General features: G+C 38.2%; 2 protein-coding genes across 3 annotated transcripts; both read left to right on the forward strand.

The window, feature by feature from the left end:
* The first annotated feature begins 3,440 nt into the window (after nucleotides 1-3,440).
* LOC121777635 (C2 and GRAM domain-containing protein At1g03370-like) lies at nucleotides 3,441-8,516 on the forward strand. The gene is made up of 9 exons (XM_042174951.1): nucleotides 3,441-4,221; nucleotides 4,654-5,865; nucleotides 6,040-6,222; nucleotides 6,341-6,624; nucleotides 6,730-6,846; nucleotides 6,916-7,178; nucleotides 7,349-7,616; nucleotides 7,698-7,970; nucleotides 8,034-8,516. Exons 1-9 carry the CDS (start codon nucleotides 3,873-3,875, stop codon nucleotides 8,226-8,228), a joined length of 3,144 nt encoding a protein of 1,047 aa, XP_042030885.1. The 5' UTR covers nucleotides 3,441-3,872; the 3' UTR covers nucleotides 8,229-8,516.
* Nucleotides 8,517-10,621: 2,105 nt separating this feature from the next.
* Nucleotides 10,622-12,841, forward strand: LOC121776387 (protein phosphatase 1 regulatory inhibitor subunit PPP1R8 homolog). Of its 2 annotated transcripts, none has more exons than XM_042173561.1 (3): nucleotides 10,622-10,743; nucleotides 10,948-11,553; nucleotides 11,936-12,841. In XM_042173561.1, exons 2-3 carry the CDS (start codon nucleotides 11,087-11,089, stop codon nucleotides 12,753-12,755), a joined length of 1,287 nt encoding a protein of 428 aa, XP_042029495.1. In that variant the 5' UTR covers nucleotides 10,622-10,743; nucleotides 10,948-11,086; the 3' UTR covers nucleotides 12,756-12,841. The 2 variants fall into 2 exon arrangements, with proteins under 2 accessions (XP_042029495.1, XP_042029494.1); XM_042173560.1 differs by having other exon boundaries at nucleotides 10,649-10,743; nucleotides 10,894-11,553.
* The last annotated feature ends 5,247 nt before the right edge of the window (nucleotides 12,842-18,088 follow it).

The following is an 18,088-nucleotide window of genomic DNA, read 5'->3' on the forward strand; positions in this document are numbered from 1 at the left end:
GTAATGGAAACCTAATAAATAGAAATCCTATTTACAGTACTTCAAATGCAATTGATATCTCTACTAACTACTGTTATTTCAACAATTAAATAAATTGTAGTAATAGATTGTGTTGTCACCCTTAGAAAAAGGGAGCGTAAAACAGCTGTGGTTTTTACCTTATAAAAAGGGAGCAAATAAATTGCCTGGCAAGATGTTGTTAAACCATAACCGTGAGAAAAGAAAAAGAACAAACACAAAAGGAAATGATAGGTCAAGAAAATTATTGATTAAATAAATAAAATTTGTGATATTAAGCATATAACCATCAAAATATCTTAGAAATACTAATGAATGTCCTTTACAAGAGCTGGTCAAGGAGCGGGTCAGTCCAAGCCCATTGGGCTTTTCTTCAAAACCGGGCTAGGTCGCTGGGCCAGGCATAAGTTTACCGGGCCAAAAAGTATAGCCCAACCTACGGAGTGTATCAGGCTATCAGTATATTTTGTGGGTGTGGGACAAAGCCCATCGATTTTTTTTTCTACTATTATGAAACATTTTCATAATTAGCAGTTTCGTTATATGTGGAAATATTCATACAATAATATATAAAGTGACATGAGTTTCCCAGAAGTAAATCTACACACACTATATCTTCAGCATTGAAGGCCATTGGCATAAAACTAGAACGATAAGAAAATTGACGTATCACATGGCAGGCTACTGTTGCTTACTTCCTTTGTAATAGTACTATCTATAAATTAGTAGTAAAATATTGAGATACTAGTATATGAAATGCGTGAACGTAACAATATGTGGTTTTTCTTAAAATAAATTTCATAGTTACTCCATAAATGTTCTCTGTGGTCCTCTTACGTTTGAGTGCACGACGAGCTAACAATCACTACTATATTTAAGGATTTCTTCTTTTGGCCTGATAAAAAAATGCTTCATTTTTTTCTTTTTATTTGCCCCAAAGATTATGTATATTTAAATATAGAAATATTTATATTTTATCTGCCCCTGTCAAAATTATCCATAAAATAACACTACATAAAGACCGTCCAAAAAATTGGTCATTTTCGGTGACGGGGAAGTACTACTATCAAGGGAGTAATTAGCGTTCATTATCTGCAAATATTAAAATGGAATTTCTACAAATTAGTCGAGTATTTGATAGTATTTTTTTTTAATAAATGAGCCTAGCAAAGTATCTGCTAAATATTTTTACTCCTCACTAATTTTTCGTGGTTTGAGAGTTTGATTTAATCGAATAAAAGTTAAGAAATTTTACAATGAATTAATAATCCATTTGTCCGCGAATAGGAGTCTCATTTATTTTCGGCACGGGTTTTAAGAAATGTTAAGAAAAGTAGGTGAAAGAAAGTTAGTGGAATAATGGTCTCACTTGTATATATTAGTTTTAAATGATGTGTGAGTGAAATGAGTTAGTGTAATGTGGGACCTCTTTACCATTTATAGTAATTATGAACCGGAACTCCTACTTGCGGACGGGCAAAATTGAAAAAATATGACTCCTATTCGCGGACGGATGGAGTACTAAAAATTGGTTTGAAATAAAACAAACTTGATACTATAATTTAAAATTAAAATAAAATATTCAACGTCATTGTTTGATTCATTTATGATATTCAAGTGAGATCATTTTTTAAGATTTCAATTTTCAATCACAATTGAAAGTTTAATATAAACGACTCTTTTAGCAGCTTGATGAGCATCCTTAACCCCGGCCCGGATTCAGGCCCCAAGTCCTCTCCACGTCATCATTCCCCTAAATTTGAGTCTCAGACCACAACTGCTCTAACTCTGCAGGCCCCATCCCGGGCCACAACTATTAAATTGCATTATTCACAACTTCAGCCTATATTACTTGTAAAAATTGAAAACGTTGAGCAATTATAACACGAGAAATTCATTTTTAATACAAAAATAATAAATTATAAACTAAAAAATATTAAAAAAAATTAGAATATTAAAAAAAGTGCAAAAAAAAATTAAAAAATTAAAAAATTAAAAAAAGTGCAAAAAAATCTCTCCCCTCTCCCTCTCCCTCTCCCTCTTCCTCTTACTCCTTCTTCTTCCTCTTCCAAATGCATAAAAATTCAGAACTTGGGGCACAGGAGCGGCCCGAACCCCCTTTCCTTCCAAGACAAGTGATTGCCAACTTCACCTCATGACCGAGCGCATACGTCCCGTGACAACTTGCTGTCATTACATATCTACAGTTTGGTAATAGTCATATAATTTCAAGATAATAAGGCTGATTAAGTTTTAATTAGTACATTAATTAAGATGATTAATTGTAAGTTAATGGTAGTGCTCTTGAAAAGGATTGGGCGCATCGCGCATGTGAGAGCCGCTCTTAATTTTAAAACTAATATCTCTACCTATTTGTAATGTCATCGAAAACTTGCTAATAAACCACTTGTTAATCCTTTATGTCGTCTAAGTAGGATTGAAATTTGCCAGAAAAAGATTTTAGATCTTAGCTAAAACCATGCGACAAAATGTAATAAATTGTATCGATTCGGCTATTACCAACCACAGATGAATATAAAATTAACATGTTTCTTTTTTTGGTAGTAGAAAGCGGGAGACCCCGAAAAACTCAAAAAAACAAATTACCACAATAAGAATTCATTTTTGTCATTTTAGTTCGTCCATTGATAAGCGTCCACTTTCACTTTTACTATAAATGGTAAATAGACCTTATATTCCACTAACTCATTCCACATTCATTTCATTATAAAACTAATATATAAAATGAGACCCCATACTCCACTAACTTTTCAACTCACTTTCATTTACATTTCTTAAAATTCATGCCGAGTCAAATGTTGACACTTAATATGGGACAGAGGTAGTATTTATTTATATTAGTTACAATAGTACAAAAGGACTAGGCTATAGTCACTATACCCACTTATTTAAATTAATAGAGTTAATAAATAAATAAGTAACTAAATAAATAAAATGATATATTCTCCCCGTTCCACAATTAGAGTTATATTTTATCAATTTAGTTTGTCTCACAATAAAAGTCATATTTCACTTTTATCATATATGTATGTCTCACATCTCACAACTTATTTCAATCACATTTTATTATAACATTAATATATATAAGTTTGACTCGTATTCTAATTTATTTAATTTTTTTTGTATTTCTTAAAATCCGTGTCATAATTAAATAAGACTTCTGTTGCGGAACGCAAGGAATACTTATAGAATGTTAGACAACTTCCTTAATCACGATGGCTAATTAAGAAGACAAAAATGAATTGAATTCCGAAAACGAAATTGGATATAAATTTATCTGTTTGTTTAAAAAAGTGAATAAGTCAAACAAACAAAAAGAATTGATTTCAGAAAAAGAAATAAGTCGACAAATTGAATATAAATTTATTTGTTGGTTAAAAATGTCAATGAGCAATCAACTCTCTCTCATGTTACAAGTGACAAGCGAATGACCTCAAAAACCAACAAATTTGATCTCTGAACTCTGAGTTCTCTGGGTTTAAATTGCAAGAGATTTATCCGCTTTCTCGATCCATCAATCAAAGGCTTCTATCTGCTTTTCTTGATTCTTTCACGCCCTTTTTGCTGCCACTTCCATTTCATTACTCATTTCTTTTCCAAGAAATCAGAGTTTTTTCCTCCAAGATTCGTTTTTTCTTGACCCCTTTATCGACCCATTTCGTTTCCTTGCTTCATTCCCACTGAGATTTCAGTTTCTCTTCACTTCATTAACTATTTTTCTTGATTTCCCGCTATTTGGAGTAACTGGTCTTCCGTTTTCGAGAAATGAATGCGCATAATCTTCATTGATCAAAGCAATTCTTGATCGAGAATAAAAAATTTTGGGGGTAGAGATGAAGCTAATAGTGCGAGTGATCGAAGCGAAAAACATACCGGCTCTGGATCCAAATGGATTCAGCGATCCCTATGTGAAACTGCAATTGGGAAGGCAGAGATTTAGGAGTAAAGTTGTGAAGAAATGCTTGAATCCATCGTGGTGTGAGGAGTTCATATTTAAAGTTGATGACTTGAAAGAAGAGCTTCTTATTAATGTTTTGGATGAGGACAAGTACTTCAATGACGATTTCGTTGGGTATATCAAAGTGCCCATTATTCGGGTTTTGGATGCCAAAGACAAGTCCCTTGGCACTGCTTGGTACACTCTGCAGCCCAAAACCAAGAAGGCCAAGAACAAGGATTGTGGTATTTAGTCTCTCTTTACTTCTTTCTCTGTTTTCTTTGGTTTTGTATCTTATGATTTTAGCTGGACTTATAATTTTGGCTAGTTGCTTCTGTATGAATAAGTAGCTCCGGTTAGTCGGTTTTGGTATTCGTCTAGCTTATGAAATGAATAGTTTAGCTTATGATCATTGCATTTTCCAGAAGTATTTATTTTTGTTTGGTGGTGTAAAGGTTTTGATGTGGTATCCTATGATTTTAGTTGGTCTTCGAATTTTGTACTTAAGTAGTTGTTTCTATGTGAATGAGTAGTTCTAGTTAGTTAGTTTTTGGTATTAGTCTAGCTTATGGAATGAATAGTTTAGCTTATGATCATCATTGATTGTTGTTTGATTGTGTGAAAGTCTTGATGGGGTGTGTGTTCACCTCGTTGATGAATGCATTGTCCTATTGCAGGCGAGATTCTTCTAACGATTTGTTTCTCACAAAATAACACATTACTTGATGTGCCATCTATGAATGATTCCACGAGTGATACATACGCAAGGTCTTCCCCTCTTTGGGCACCCTCATCGTTGAGATCAGGAGATGTTGCCCCACAAAAGGAGGAGAAGTGGAATGCTTCGACCTTAGCTGGTCGGATTGCACAAATCTTCAATAAGAATGTTGATTCAGCTCCTGTGAGATCGGTTGAACCTATCTATGCATCTGATGTATGTGAAGTTGTGGATTCAGTTGTTCCTCCGCAGAACAATCCAGAAGAGCAAAATTCATCGGTTGATTTTGACGAAATGATGAAAAGTATAGAGATGCGAGATCCAGTTGGGGAAGTACCGAGTAGTTTACCTGGTGGGGTTGTTCTAGACCAGTTGTATGCAATACCGCATGGAAAGTTGAACTCGTTACTGTTTTCACCAGAGTCCGACTTTTTGAAATCCTTTTCGGACTTAGAGGGATCTACAGATCTTGAAATAGGACCTTGGAAATATGAAAATAATGGCGAAAGCTTAAAAAGAGTGGTCTGCTATACTAAAGCACCGAGTAAATTGATTAAAGCTTTGAAAGCCATAGAGGAGCACACATATTTGAAAGCTGATGGTAAGGCTTTCGCTGTTTTATCAAGTGTGAGCACTCCAGACGCTCCGTACGGGAAAACTTTTAAGGTAGAAGTGCTTTATTGCATCACTCCAGGGCCCGAGCAGCCATCAGGAGAGCAGTCTTCTCGACTAGAAGTGTCTTGGCGAGTGAACTTTTTGCAGAGCACAATGATGAAAGGTATGATTGAAGGTGGAGCAAGAAAAGGTATAAAGGATAGCTTTCAACAGTATGACAAGTTGCTATCTCAAACGGTGAAGCCGCTTGATTTGCAAGATGTAGGTTCGGAGAGAGACCAGCTTTTGGCATCTCTTCAGGTGGAGCGTCAGTCAGACTGGAAATTGGCTGTTCAGTACTTCGCTAATTTTACAGTTGTTTCAACCTTTTTAATGGGTGTATATGTGCTCACGCATATATGGCTTGCTATGCCTAGCACCGTTGAGGGTCTTGAATTTGTTGGTTTAGACTTGCCCGACTCTTTTGGTGAGTTGATAGTGTGTGGCGTATTGGTTCTGCAAGGGAAACGTGTTCTGGAGTCCATCACTCGCTTTATGCAGGCCAGAGTGCAAAAAGGTATATTAATATCGCAATGTGAATACAGCGCATCATGTGCTTATCTAGAAAATTCATCAAATGTAGTTTGATTTATCATCTTATTTCTTTGCCATGGTTTTGATTCGTAAAGTTGATTAGTTTATCTTGTATCTTTGTTGAACTAGCTTGATTCGGTTTTATTATTGGTCATAGGCAGTGATCATGGAATCAAAGCACAAGGGGCTGGCTGGCTGCTCACTGTCGCCTTAGTCGAAGGGAGCACTTTGGCAGCTGTTGATTCCAGTGGGTACTCTGATCCCTATGTGGTGTTCAATTGCAATGGAAAGATGAAAACCAGCTCGATCAAGTTTCAGAAATCTAATCCTCATTGGAATGGTATTGCCTTAGTTTTGACTTTACCATGTTACTTGCCAAGATTGAAGACGTGAACTGGCGTTTTGTATATGAATGCATTGGAATGGGGTCCCTCATTGATATTGCTAGTTGCTTGCAGAAATTTTTGAATTTGATGCAATGAATGAGCCTCCATCTGTTCTGGAAGTGGAGGTTTTCGATTTTGATGGCCCTTTTGATGACGCCACATCTCTTGGACGTGCTGAAATAAATTTCCTAAAGTCTAATATTTCGGATCTGTCCGACATCTGGATTCCTTTACAAGGAAAGCTGGCTCAGACGTGCCAGTCGAAAGTACGTTTGAGAATCTTTTTGAACAATACCAAGGGTAGCAATGTCGTAAAAGATTATATAACAAAGATGGAGAAGGAAGTGGGCAAGAAGGTAATGACTTCTTTTGCAGCTATGGATTTACTTTTGAAATGGGGTAGCACTTTTGTGCATTCGCCTCCTTCTGAGCCGATTAAAACAGCGTGCTCTGTTTTGTAGATACGATTGCGTTCTCCTCAAACAAATTCGGCTTTCCAGAAGCTTTTTGCATTACCTCCTGAGGAGTTCCTCATCAACGACTTTTCTTGTCATTTGAAACGGAAAATGCCTCTCCAGGTATATATGGATTTTCTCGTATTTTCCTTTAGTGTTTGTTACTGATTTGTTCCGTTCCTCTGATGGCAGGGCCGTCTATTTCTGTCAGCAAGAATAATCGGGTTTCATGCAAATCTATTCGGTCACAAGACAAAGTTTTTCTTTCTCTGGGAAGATATAGAAGATATTCAAGTCATACCTCCTACACTGTCGTCGATGGGGAGCCCGATCATAATCATCACACTGTGGCCTGGCAAAGGATTTTATGCGCGGCATGGAGCAAGGACACAGGATGACGAAGGCCGGCTGAAGTTTCATTTTCATTCTTTTGTGTCCTACAATGTCGCCCACAGGTATCTTCACGAATATACGAGCTCCTTTGGTACATTCAAGACGATCTATGAATGTCCAACAATGATTATGATGTATTTCTTGTTCTTTGGAAGTCTTTAATTTTGCGTGCTTCTTATCGATTTTTAATCTTACAGTACATAATTTTGCGAAAATTTATCGTCTGTATCAGAACGATCATGGCCCTATGGAAGGCAAGATCATTGACACCTGAACAGAAGGTGCTGATCGCAGATGAAGAATCCGAAGCCAACACTTCTATTGAAGAGGAGGCCGTAGGCAAAAGCCTCCTAGTCGTGGACGAGGAAGTTGAGGCGAAAAGTCAAGCAGTAGACGAAGAATCTGAAGCCAGAACCCTCCGTACTGAGGAGAGTGGATCTTTCCTGGGAGTCGAGGATGTTAACGTGTCTCTGGTTTATTCTTCCATACTCTCTCTTCCGGTGAGTACCTACCTAGCTACCTTATCCGTTTGTTTCTTCCTCTCTCTTGCAACTGACTCGTGTTTCGTTTCATCACTTCAGACGAGTTTCTGTATGGAGCTGTTTAGAGGTAGTGAAATCGACAGAAGGGTGATGCTGAGAACCGGATGCCTGAACTACTCTCACAGCCCGTGGGAATCTGAGAAGGCGGACGTGTATCAGAGACAGCTTTACTACAAATTTGACAAACGAATATCCCGCTATGGAGGAGAAGTGACGAGCACTCAGCAAAAGTCCCGCCTCTCTAACAAACCGGGCTGGCTCATAGAGGAGATCATGACTCTCCACGGAATCCCACTCGGTGACTACTTCACTGTAAGCACGTTACACTGTTTTCCTGTTCTTGTCCGACTCTGTGCCCTCTTAACTCGTTTGCAGCTTCACTTGAGGTACCAGGTTGAAGACCTGCCTTCAAGATCCGTGGGGTGCAGCGTTCAAGTGTACTTTGGGATCGCGTGGCTGAAATACACGAGGCATCAGAAACGGATCACCAAAAACATCGTCTCGAATCTGCAGGAACGCCTCAAGGTCATGTTCAGCGTGCTGGAGAAGGAATATGTTTCAGGGTCGTAGATGGATTTCGTATTGGCATTGCCACTTCCATTTGCCAATGACGAACCGACTGTGGCTTCTGAGGAGACGGGGACGACTGAGCCGGCTTTTCAGTTCCGGGTGTATATACGCTTGACCGATCGCTGACGGTCTGCAGTTGGCACATGCCCACTTTTTTGGGTCTCTAATTTGCTGCAATTGTATGTGATTTGTTGTAGTTTCAAAATTTTACTGCCTATATTTATTAGACTAAGTCCAAAATTTATATTTTATATCAGCTCAAATAAACTTTTTAGTCCTATATTTAAATTTGGCGGTTTCTAGTCTTAAACAATATGCATCGATCCAGTTTAAACGGCTTTGTATAAAAATTACAGTCAATAATATTTTGGCCGAATTAGTAAAAGAATATTTTAAAATAATATTTTTATTGGGAAAATATTTAGGATAAAAATTTTGACTTTAATCAATAAATTAATTAGAATGATTAAGTACTTAACTAACTTTACTGGCTAAAATGATTTTTATAATTAATTGAGTGAACTGCAAAAATGTCCATGGGCTATGGGTTTATCTTGCCCATAGCCCTTGTACTTTAAAAATATAGTCAGACATCCCTGAACTAAGGGTTTATCTCAAAATTATTTCAGTGATGTACTAAATCTGATATTATTTCAGTGATTTACTAAATCTGATATTATTTCAAAATTATTCTTCTTCTTCCCTTTCGTCATCCTTCACTTTTTACTTAATTTCAATATTAGATTTAATTTTATAAAATTAAATTATAAATTCATATTTTTAAATATCAATAAATTTTTATTAATTATTAAAATTATTAAATAACGAAAATTAATAGTTTTAATCTATATTTGATAGTGTCTAATATTTAATCAATAAAGTATGCCTATGTCAACTTAGTTTTAATCAATATTTAATAGTTTTAATCATAAATAGATCATATAACACGATTATTATAAAATAAATATGCATCTAATGTAAGACTAATATAATTTTTATTTATTTATTTGAAACAATCAAATTGACTAGAAAATTTAAACAAAATACTCCTATATAAAATTTTTACTAGTATCAAATTTTTAGTCAACTTCATAATATATAATCACAAGCAATTATAACAACCAAACGAAGACTAAGTAGAATAGCTCTTATTTTTCCATCATGATTAATTATTTTTGTATTGAATATTATATTAAATAACAAAAATTAATAGTTTTAATCAATATTTATAGTCTCTATGAATTAATAATTTTAATTGATAAAAAATTATTAATATTTAAAAATTAAAATTTAAAATTTAATTTTATAAAATTAAATCTAATATTGAAATAAAGAAATAAAGTGAAGGATGACAAAAGGGAAGAAGAATGATAATTTTGAAATAATATCAGATTTAATACATCATTGAAATAATATCAGATTTAAAATGTTAAAAGTGTAAAAAGATCAAACTGCTCAAACCCTCAAAAGGATAATTTCATATCAAAAAATGGCAAAAGGACCAATTTCGAGATAAACCCTTAGTCCAGGGATATCTGGCAATATTTTTAAAGTCCAGGGACTATGGGTGAGATAAACTCATAGTTCAGAGACCATTTTTATAGTTCGCTCTAATTAATTTGACTGGTAATTTTAGACGGAGTTCAATATTATGGAATGTACTTTTTTTAGAAATTTGTTACAACGGACTTGAATCCAAAAGCTTTAGTCTCGAATATTAACCAACTCTATCACGCACATTTCAAAATACTCATCTTTTATTGCTTGTATTAGTAATTCAAAAAAGTGTACCCTCTCGTCGTGCTACACATGATTGATATGTTTTGAACCTGAAATTTTAAAAATGATAATGCATACTATTTATTAAGTTAAGTGAAGAGAATAAAATAGAAGAAAAAAAAGAATAATGTATAAAACATCATAATAAGATAAAGTAATGTATTATTTTAATCACTTGAAATAAAAAAAAATTAAGTCAATCATTTATAGTAGAACAAAAGAGGTTTTATTTTAGTGCATTTTATTTTGTGAGAACAAAAATAATTCCACGTTCGAGGTTGTTTCTTTGTTAGGAAATTAATATTGTTGAAAATTCCTATTTATTTACTCCATCCGTCCCTGAAAAGTATGAACTATTTTTTTTATCCCGTTCATGAAAAGTATGAATTTCTAATTTTAGAAACTCTTTTCTCTCTAACGAGGTGAGAACCATTCTCCACTAATAATACTTTAATTACTTTTTCTTTACATCTATCTTACTTTACCAATTATGCATTAAATGCGTACCGGATGGAGTATTAGTTTTAGCTATAAGAGAAAATATTATTGTAATTGGCGGCCCAAATATGAATACGTGAAGCCCGGCCCAAAAACAGTTTTAGTTGAATTCAGTCATTCATTCTCCTTTGTCAATCTACTGCTCAAACCTCGATCTTCGATATATGGTCTTCAGCATTAACCCCAAAATTCCCCAATTTCCAGGGCTCTTTGCATCTATACATACAACGACTCTCAGGTACGGATACATAATTCCCTCTGTGTAGTCGATACGGCTCAGCTGATGTCTATCTCGTGAATTTCATATTTTTACCTTCTCAATAATTCGCTATTTCAAACGTAGTTCGAATTGATCTCATGTTGCTTCTACTTGTCAATGTTATTCCAGTGTATAACGCACATTGGGACTTTTATGTGTTGTAATTTGATTTTCCATTGCCAGAACTTGGTGTCATTGGGAGTTGCGTCTTTGCAGTGGGGTTAGTGTTTGAATTGTGGTGTTGTGACTGCTGTCATTTTCCATCCTTAGTGCCTGACTTGATTTGTGAAAAGAATTTGTAAGACAAGATATAGCACTAAGCATGTATGGAAGAGCGGGTCTTGATCGTTTCAAGAAAGCCCAGTCTTCGGAACCTTTCGCAGTTACTACGAATGCTGCCACTAAAACACCCATACTTCCTGCATCTGGAGAAGCTAATCAAGCTCAAGGATCATATTTGCAGAACCAACACCAAAATTCTCAGAATGTTGTGAAAAGGCCTTTCCCAGTGGATGCACCCCCAACTTCAGCTCCAGCTCCAGCTCCAGCTCAGCATGCTACACCAGTTGGAGGGGGACACTCGAATTGGCAGCCTCCTGATTGGGCAATTGAGCCTCGCCCTGGTGTTTATTACCTTGAGGTTTTGAAGGATGGGGAGGTTCTTGATCGGGTTAATTTGGATAAGAGGAGGCATATCTTTGGCCGGCAGTTCCATGGTTGTGACTTCGTGCTCGATCATCAGTCTGTTTCTCGTCAGCATGCAGCTGTTATTCCACACAAAAATGGCAGGTAGGAATGATCAACTTTCTGCTCTTATATGGTTACCTTTCATCTATCTTTTGGAATCTGAAGGTGTGGTTTTGTCTCTGATGTAAAGAGTAGCTAGTAAAATGTTCCTCAGAAGTTGGAAACATGCACTTCTTGATTTCTAGTACTTGTTTAGAACATGATTCCTTAGAATATGCACTTCTTTATTAGTTATTGCATTAGATCTATCAAGTTGTTCTAAGAATATGTATGTATTCATGAATTTGGGTTACCTGTTGCACACATGCATGATATGGTTAGAATATGATCAATAGCTGCTCTATTAGGGTTGATTAGGTTGGCAGCTTAACTATATTCCCAACATACTCTGAAGTCTGATGATCCTCAATTAACTTTTTTGCAGCATATACGTGATTGACTTAGGCTCTGCGCATGGCACATTTGTTGCAAATGAGCGATTGGCAAAAGACTCCCCTGTGGAGTTAGAAGCAGGGCAGTCTTTACGGTTTGCTGCTTCAACCAGAACGTATGTTTTGAGGAAGAACAATGATGCTCTTTTCCCTCCACCTCCTCAACCCTCAGAGATTGATTTGCCACCACCTCCAGATCCTTCCGATGAAGAAGCAGTTTTAGCATATAATACATTTATTAATCGTTCTTTGAATGGGTTGGCAACACCCAGCACATTATCTAATTCGAAAAACTCAATTAGCTCATCAGTTACAAAGGATGGAAGACAGCTAACTGAGAGAGCATCTAAGAGAATCAGGAGAACAAGAGTGGCATTTAAGGACCAGGTTGGGGGGGAGCTGGTTGAAGTTGTTGGATTTTCTGATGGAGCTGATGTGGAGACAGAACCTGGTCCCATGGGTGTGAAAGAAGGAAGTCTTGTTGGGAAGTATGAATCACTTGTCCAGGTCACAGTTATACCTAAAGGGTCGGAACATACCCCTGCGAAGCAAGCTCCCAGTTCTGAAACAGGTGTGACAGAGAAACTTCAGCAAGTCTTGAACAAGGTCAAGGCTCCTGCCAAGAGTGGTGGTATATATGACGATCTTTATGGAGAGTCATTGTCTGTCAAAGTTGGCTCTTCTTGGGCACATAAACCGGTTGCATCTGGTAGTAGGGAAGCTTCTCCTAGTATCATGGGAGGAAATACCTCTGGATCCGAAAGTAATTTAGTCAACAATGATGATGATGATGATGAGGATCTATTTGGCTAAGCAAAATGCTTATTTTTTTGAGTTACAATTGTTCTCCTGTAAGAACACTATTTTTGTTCTGGAGCAGGTATCTCTCTTTTGTTGTATGATTGCATGATTTGCATTTCTTTTATCAGTTGTCATGTATTGTGATTTGTGAAGGTTTTCGCAGTATGCTTGTGTTACCATACAATGAATTTTGATGCTGTATAAGTTGGAGGTTTTTGAAGGCAAGCATTGGATGCTAGGTTTTTTGCTTGGTTATATCTTACTAAAGGTTGCTCTCATCTTGGGCTGTTTAATAGGTGTTAGTTAAGTATAGCCAAATAGCCAAATTGACGTACTTGTTTGTATGGCCATTTCTTTTAATCTGACTGCTAAACTAAAAGCTGTTTAACGGGTAGTTTTAAGTTGAGTCAATAATTTGGCTATTAGTGGAGCATAATGCATGAAAAAACCCTTCCAGGCTGTCAGTTTTAGACTATTTATTGCCGAAGTCCTTAAATTGCAAGTGCATGTTTTTTCAAGACAAAGGAAGAGGGACACCTCCTCTTCTGTATCATTAAATTGAACTCTTTTAAATACTCATAAGATCTAAGCACTTATTTATCATGTGTAACTCAAAGTTGGCTACTGTTTGTTATGTTCTTTTCATTCCAATGTATTGCATCCTAGATATATTGTACAATAATGACTCTTAAGTCATAATATACAAGTGCAGTTCTCCTCACTGACACTTTTTTATTATTGTCCATGAATGAGATTCATTGAGGATCTGAGATGGTTCTTCCCAGTGGTTCTGGAGGTAGATTGATCTTGTCGTAACCTTACAGAAACTGTTCGGATTAGGAAATAAGAATATGCTTTAACATACCTAGCCATGGCTATAAATTTTAGAAGTGCCAAAGGCATATTAAGTATGTTCAATTTATGGCAAAGCTCAAACAGCTTGGCCTTTGCATAGGCTTGTGGGCCTGGTAAAGAAGACTGAAATAGAAAATTAGTAGTATCTGCTAATGTCCTGTTACTTAATGATTTAATGTGTTATTCTGCACTTGTTCAACCTTTGGTATCAAGACTTACAAATAACATGAATGACTAGGTTTTAACTTTAGATTACGAAATTAATGATCATATTGACAAAGAAGCATTTCTTGAGTACTTCACAGTAGTCTGTTGGAGCTTACCTGTCTCTATGCATGTGCTTTAGCCTTTAGTACCACATCATTGTTCTTTAACGTTGTCGTTTCCATCTGGTGGGCATATAATCTCTTTATATCTCCTCTTGATGTATTTCCTGCTATTAGTTCCATTGCCATTTTTCTTAGCGTGTTCCTGCTTCCACAAGTTCTTCCTTCCTGCACTGGGAGTTCTGAAAGACTTCATGACTGAGTGAAATACAGTTTCAGCGCTAGAACTGCCAATAATCTGATCAGCCACCCCGTGACACTTGAGATCACCATATCTTATGTGCGTCACTCTACTGTCACTGGATCCTGCTCCCTCACAGGGGTTTGTGTTCACAGTAGGATAGGCGTCTGGAAAACTTCCAGTGTCATTTTGGTTCAGGCCTACAGTTATTTTATCTGGCAAAATGTCTGTTAAGTAAACTTCCGTGTCAAAGTTGAGGCCATGAGCAGCAGATTGATCCTGATGTGGAGGCACCGTGCTTCCGGACTCGTTCAAATCCCCAGGTGAGCTCACTCCACTGGTTATATATATGTCAATAAGCTCTTCAAGCGTCATGGCACCAGTCCTACTTGCCCCTAACTTTCTCTGGAATTCATTGAAATCTCGCACTACTTTTTCTAAGCAATCATTGAGGACTTCATGGTTTGCCAAGTTGCTTCCGTTGTTATTGGCATGCTCCATCTGAATAATATGCCTTCGATCGCAATTCAGATTTTAGGAATCAAAAGCAACTGCAAAATCAATTAAACTGTGATGTACTTATAAATTTAGAAGGTCTGCGTGGTTGGTTTTAGATGGAGTTTTAGCGGTTCTATCAATTTATGGTTTTGTTTAGAACATATGCATAGACATGTGTTTCTCGTTTATGAGAAGAGTACTAATAGCTCTCATTTTGTACGAAGGGAATTTTTTTATTCGTACAACATGTGGTTTTTGTGTGAATACCAGCTCTAATAATAGCATGGTTGGTAGTAGTACTATTATAGATGTGGAGTGAGTATTTTGAATTATATATGTGATGTACTCCCTCCGTCCCGGTTAAGATGACACATTCATTGCCCGGCATGAGATTTTAAGAGTTATTGGTTAAAGTGTTAATTAGAAAGAGGAAAGGTGGGTGAAAGTATTAAAATAGAGAGAGAAAGAAAGATGAATATTTTAATAGGAGTGAAAAAAAGTTGTTAGGTGTATTAATTGGAGAGAAAAAACTTTCCAAAAAAGGAAATGCGTCATCTTAAGATGGATAGAGGGAGTACTATTTACAATTTTGATCTACAATATTAAATTTAATAGCTTTAGGTCCTTCATTTTTTATTTGGTCCATTTTGGGTGAAAATATGGACATGCTAAAAATAACGGTCAACACATTTTGACCTGATTATTTCTATTGGGCTATTTGGTTGTGGACTATTCCATTTTGTAAATTTTCGGGCTAGAAATTTTCAAATCTAATCCTATAAGTTTCGTGCTAATTGAGCAAAAAAAGGATTTATAAAAAATTAACTATAGTAATCTTTCTTGAAGATATCACATGTAAAATAAATATTTAATTAATAAAGTTATGAAAAATAGTGGTCAGTCACATAACTAAATCGATAAGCTTTAAATTAAGCTACATATAATTAAATAAGTGGAAAATACTACTCCATCTGTTCCATAGTAAGACCATCCACAATAGGCGCCCAGCGACCGCCCAGCCGAGCGCCGGCGCTGGGCGGTTATGTGGCGCTGGGCGGTCGATTGGGCGGTCCGTTCGGCGCTATTGCAGCGCCCGGATTGCCCAGCGCACCGCCTAGCGCGAAAATTATTTTTTTTTTCCGAAACACTATATATACGCACTTTGCTCGTCATTTTCATTCGCACCACTTGTTTTAACGAGTACTCTCTCTATCTTAATTTCTGTTCAAGATCAACAACGGGAAATGGATCTCAACAACGAGCCTAGTTCCGGGAGTAGCGGGTCACAAACTTCGACGATCCCTGTGGGAAGTGGATGGGGTCAGGTGCCCGGGTACTACAACATGTACCCGTGGCAGCAGATGATGCCCGGGGCCCCAATGGGGGGGGAGTCCGCCGGGGGGGTTTCCGCCGATACCGGGGTGGGTACCCGGGATGCAGATGATGCCCGGGGGAGCACCGGTGACACAGTGGACTCCGGGGGTCGTACCGGCGACACAGTGGACTCCGGGGGTCGTACCGGCTACACAGGGGACTCCGGGGGTCGTACCGGCTACACAGGGGACTCCTGGGGGGTCCCCGGCGACGGCGGGGGATGTCTATCGCCCCAGTTTTGATTTTTCGACTGGGTCTTCGCACACATCGACCCAAACACCCTTGGGGTTTGATAGTTTCTCCTTAGATGAGTTGGGGTTTGATACTCTCGGAGCTCCGGAGACTCTAGTTCAAGGGGGGGCAGTGCCGGGGCGTGGCGCCCCAAAGAAGAAGGGCAAGAAGAAGGTCGGCGAGTCGTCGCAGCCGGGTGAGGAGGAGGTACGGAGGAGGTGGACGGACGACGAGAACGTCGCGCTCAGCAAGGCGTGGGTGAGTGTTTGCGACGATCCTCTCGTTTCGAACGAGCAAAGGATCGTCAACATGTGGGGCAAGATAGCAGCAGCCTACCAGAGATTTTGCCCGGAGGGGAGGCCCCGCAACGGGGAGGATTGCCGGAAGGGCTGGAACCGAATCAGGGCGGCGGTCTCCCGATTTTCGGGTTTGTACACCAACGCACTCCGCATGATGAGCAGTGGCCAAACGGAGGATGACTGCAGGAGAATAGCGGAGAAAGCCTTCCCACTGAAGGGTTTATACAAGGACTTCACCTACTGGAACTGCTATCTTGTACTGAGCGAGTCCGAGAAGTTCCGAGTAGGTGTCGACTCTGGCTGGCCGAAGAAGCAACGACTGAACTACACCGGCGATTACAGCGGCAGCAGCGGAGGTTCCCACGACCTCCCCGAGACGACGCAGGAGTTCCCCACGCCGCGTTCGGTCGGTGGCCGACCTCGCCCGATTGGGCGCAAGTGCGCTCAGCAGGCGGCGAGAGGGAACGCCGGGGCTTCCCAGGAGGTCCAGTCGGCATCCCCCCTTGGCCAATCCACCCAGGAGCTCAAATTCTTCGCTCGCGCCCAAACGCGTGCTCAGTTGATCAAGACGATGGCCGAATGGCGGGTGGCGACGGATCCCGTGGAGAAGAGCGTGCTTCAAACCTTGCTCATGAGCCTGCAGGACGAGTTGGAGGCTATACGGAGGGAGACCGGTGGCGGCGGCAGCGGCGTAGGCGGCGGAGGCGACGGCGATGGTGGCGACGGAGGCGACGACGACGGAGACGAGGAGTGAATTGTCACTCTTTTTTATTAATGTATTTTTTTTAAAATTAATGTACTTTTTTTAAATTATTGTACTTTTTTAAATTTTAATAGTATTATTAAACTTTTCCCGTATATGTCTCGTAAATTAAATTCCGTATATTGTGTGATTGTTAATTATGTCATTTTATATAATTGTTATTAGTGATGTGGCTATTGATGTGGCTGGACTATTTATGATGTGGCTAGGCTATGGCTGGGCTATTTATGATGTGGCAGGAGGATTTTTAGTGCTGATGATGTGGCAGTGGCTAGGCTATGGCTGGGCTATTGCTGGGCTATTCCTATTGTGGATGGCCTAATTGAAGAGTTTTTTTTCGGCACGGAGATTAAGAAAAATTGTGTTATGTGAGTTAAGTAAATGGAGAATAAAGTGAAAAATGAAAAAGGTAGAGAGAGATGAAGAGAGAACAAAAGTAAGAGAGAGTAAAGTAGGTGTGGAAAAATGTGTTGACTTTTACTTAAAAAGGAAAATGACTCTATTACTATGGAACGTATTAAAATGATAAAATGACTGTATAACTATGAAACGGAAGGAGTATATACCTACTTAATAGATGGTGCATGATAATATTGAAATATATCGAAGCCATCCATTAACACGGTATTGGTGGGAGTACCTTTTCCGAATGCAGAAAAAGAGGAAAATGCAGAGTTTGCGAACCGCAGAGAGAGTGATCTGAGAGCTGCGAGAATTAGATGAGGCGGGAGAGGAAGTAGATTGATTTTTATGCATAAAATGTAACATAGTCACCATTTTATATATAAAATCTACGCCATTATTTCTTATTCAATGAA

This window comes from Salvia splendens, chromosome 18 (assembly GCF_004379255.2).
Source record: "Salvia splendens isolate huo1 chromosome 18, SspV2, whole genome shotgun sequence".
Lineage (NCBI taxonomy): Eukaryota > Viridiplantae > Streptophyta > Magnoliopsida > Lamiales > Lamiaceae > Salvia > Salvia splendens.

Bases quoted from the DNA above. Each gene is read 5' to 3' on its own strand.
- LOC121776387 (XM_042173561.1), top strand. From the start codon at position 11,087: ATGTATGGAAGAGCGGGTCTTGATCGTTTCAAGAAAGCCCAGTCTTCG. The intron at 11,554-11,935 runs GTAGGAATGATC...ACTTTTTTGCAG, and splicing joins ATTCCACACAAAAATGGCAG to CATATACGTGATTGACTTAG.
- LOC121777635 (XM_042174951.1), top strand. From the start codon at position 3,873: ATGAAGCTAATAGTGCGAGTGATCGAAGCGAAAAACATACCGGCTCTG. The intron at 7,617-7,697 runs GTGAGTACCTAC...TCATCACTTCAG, and splicing joins CTTCCATACTCTCTCTTCCG to ACGAGTTTCTGTATGGAGCT. The intron at 7,971-8,033 runs GTAAGCACGTTA...ACTCGTTTGCAG, and splicing joins CACTCGGTGACTACTTCACT to CTTCACTTGAGGTACCAGGT.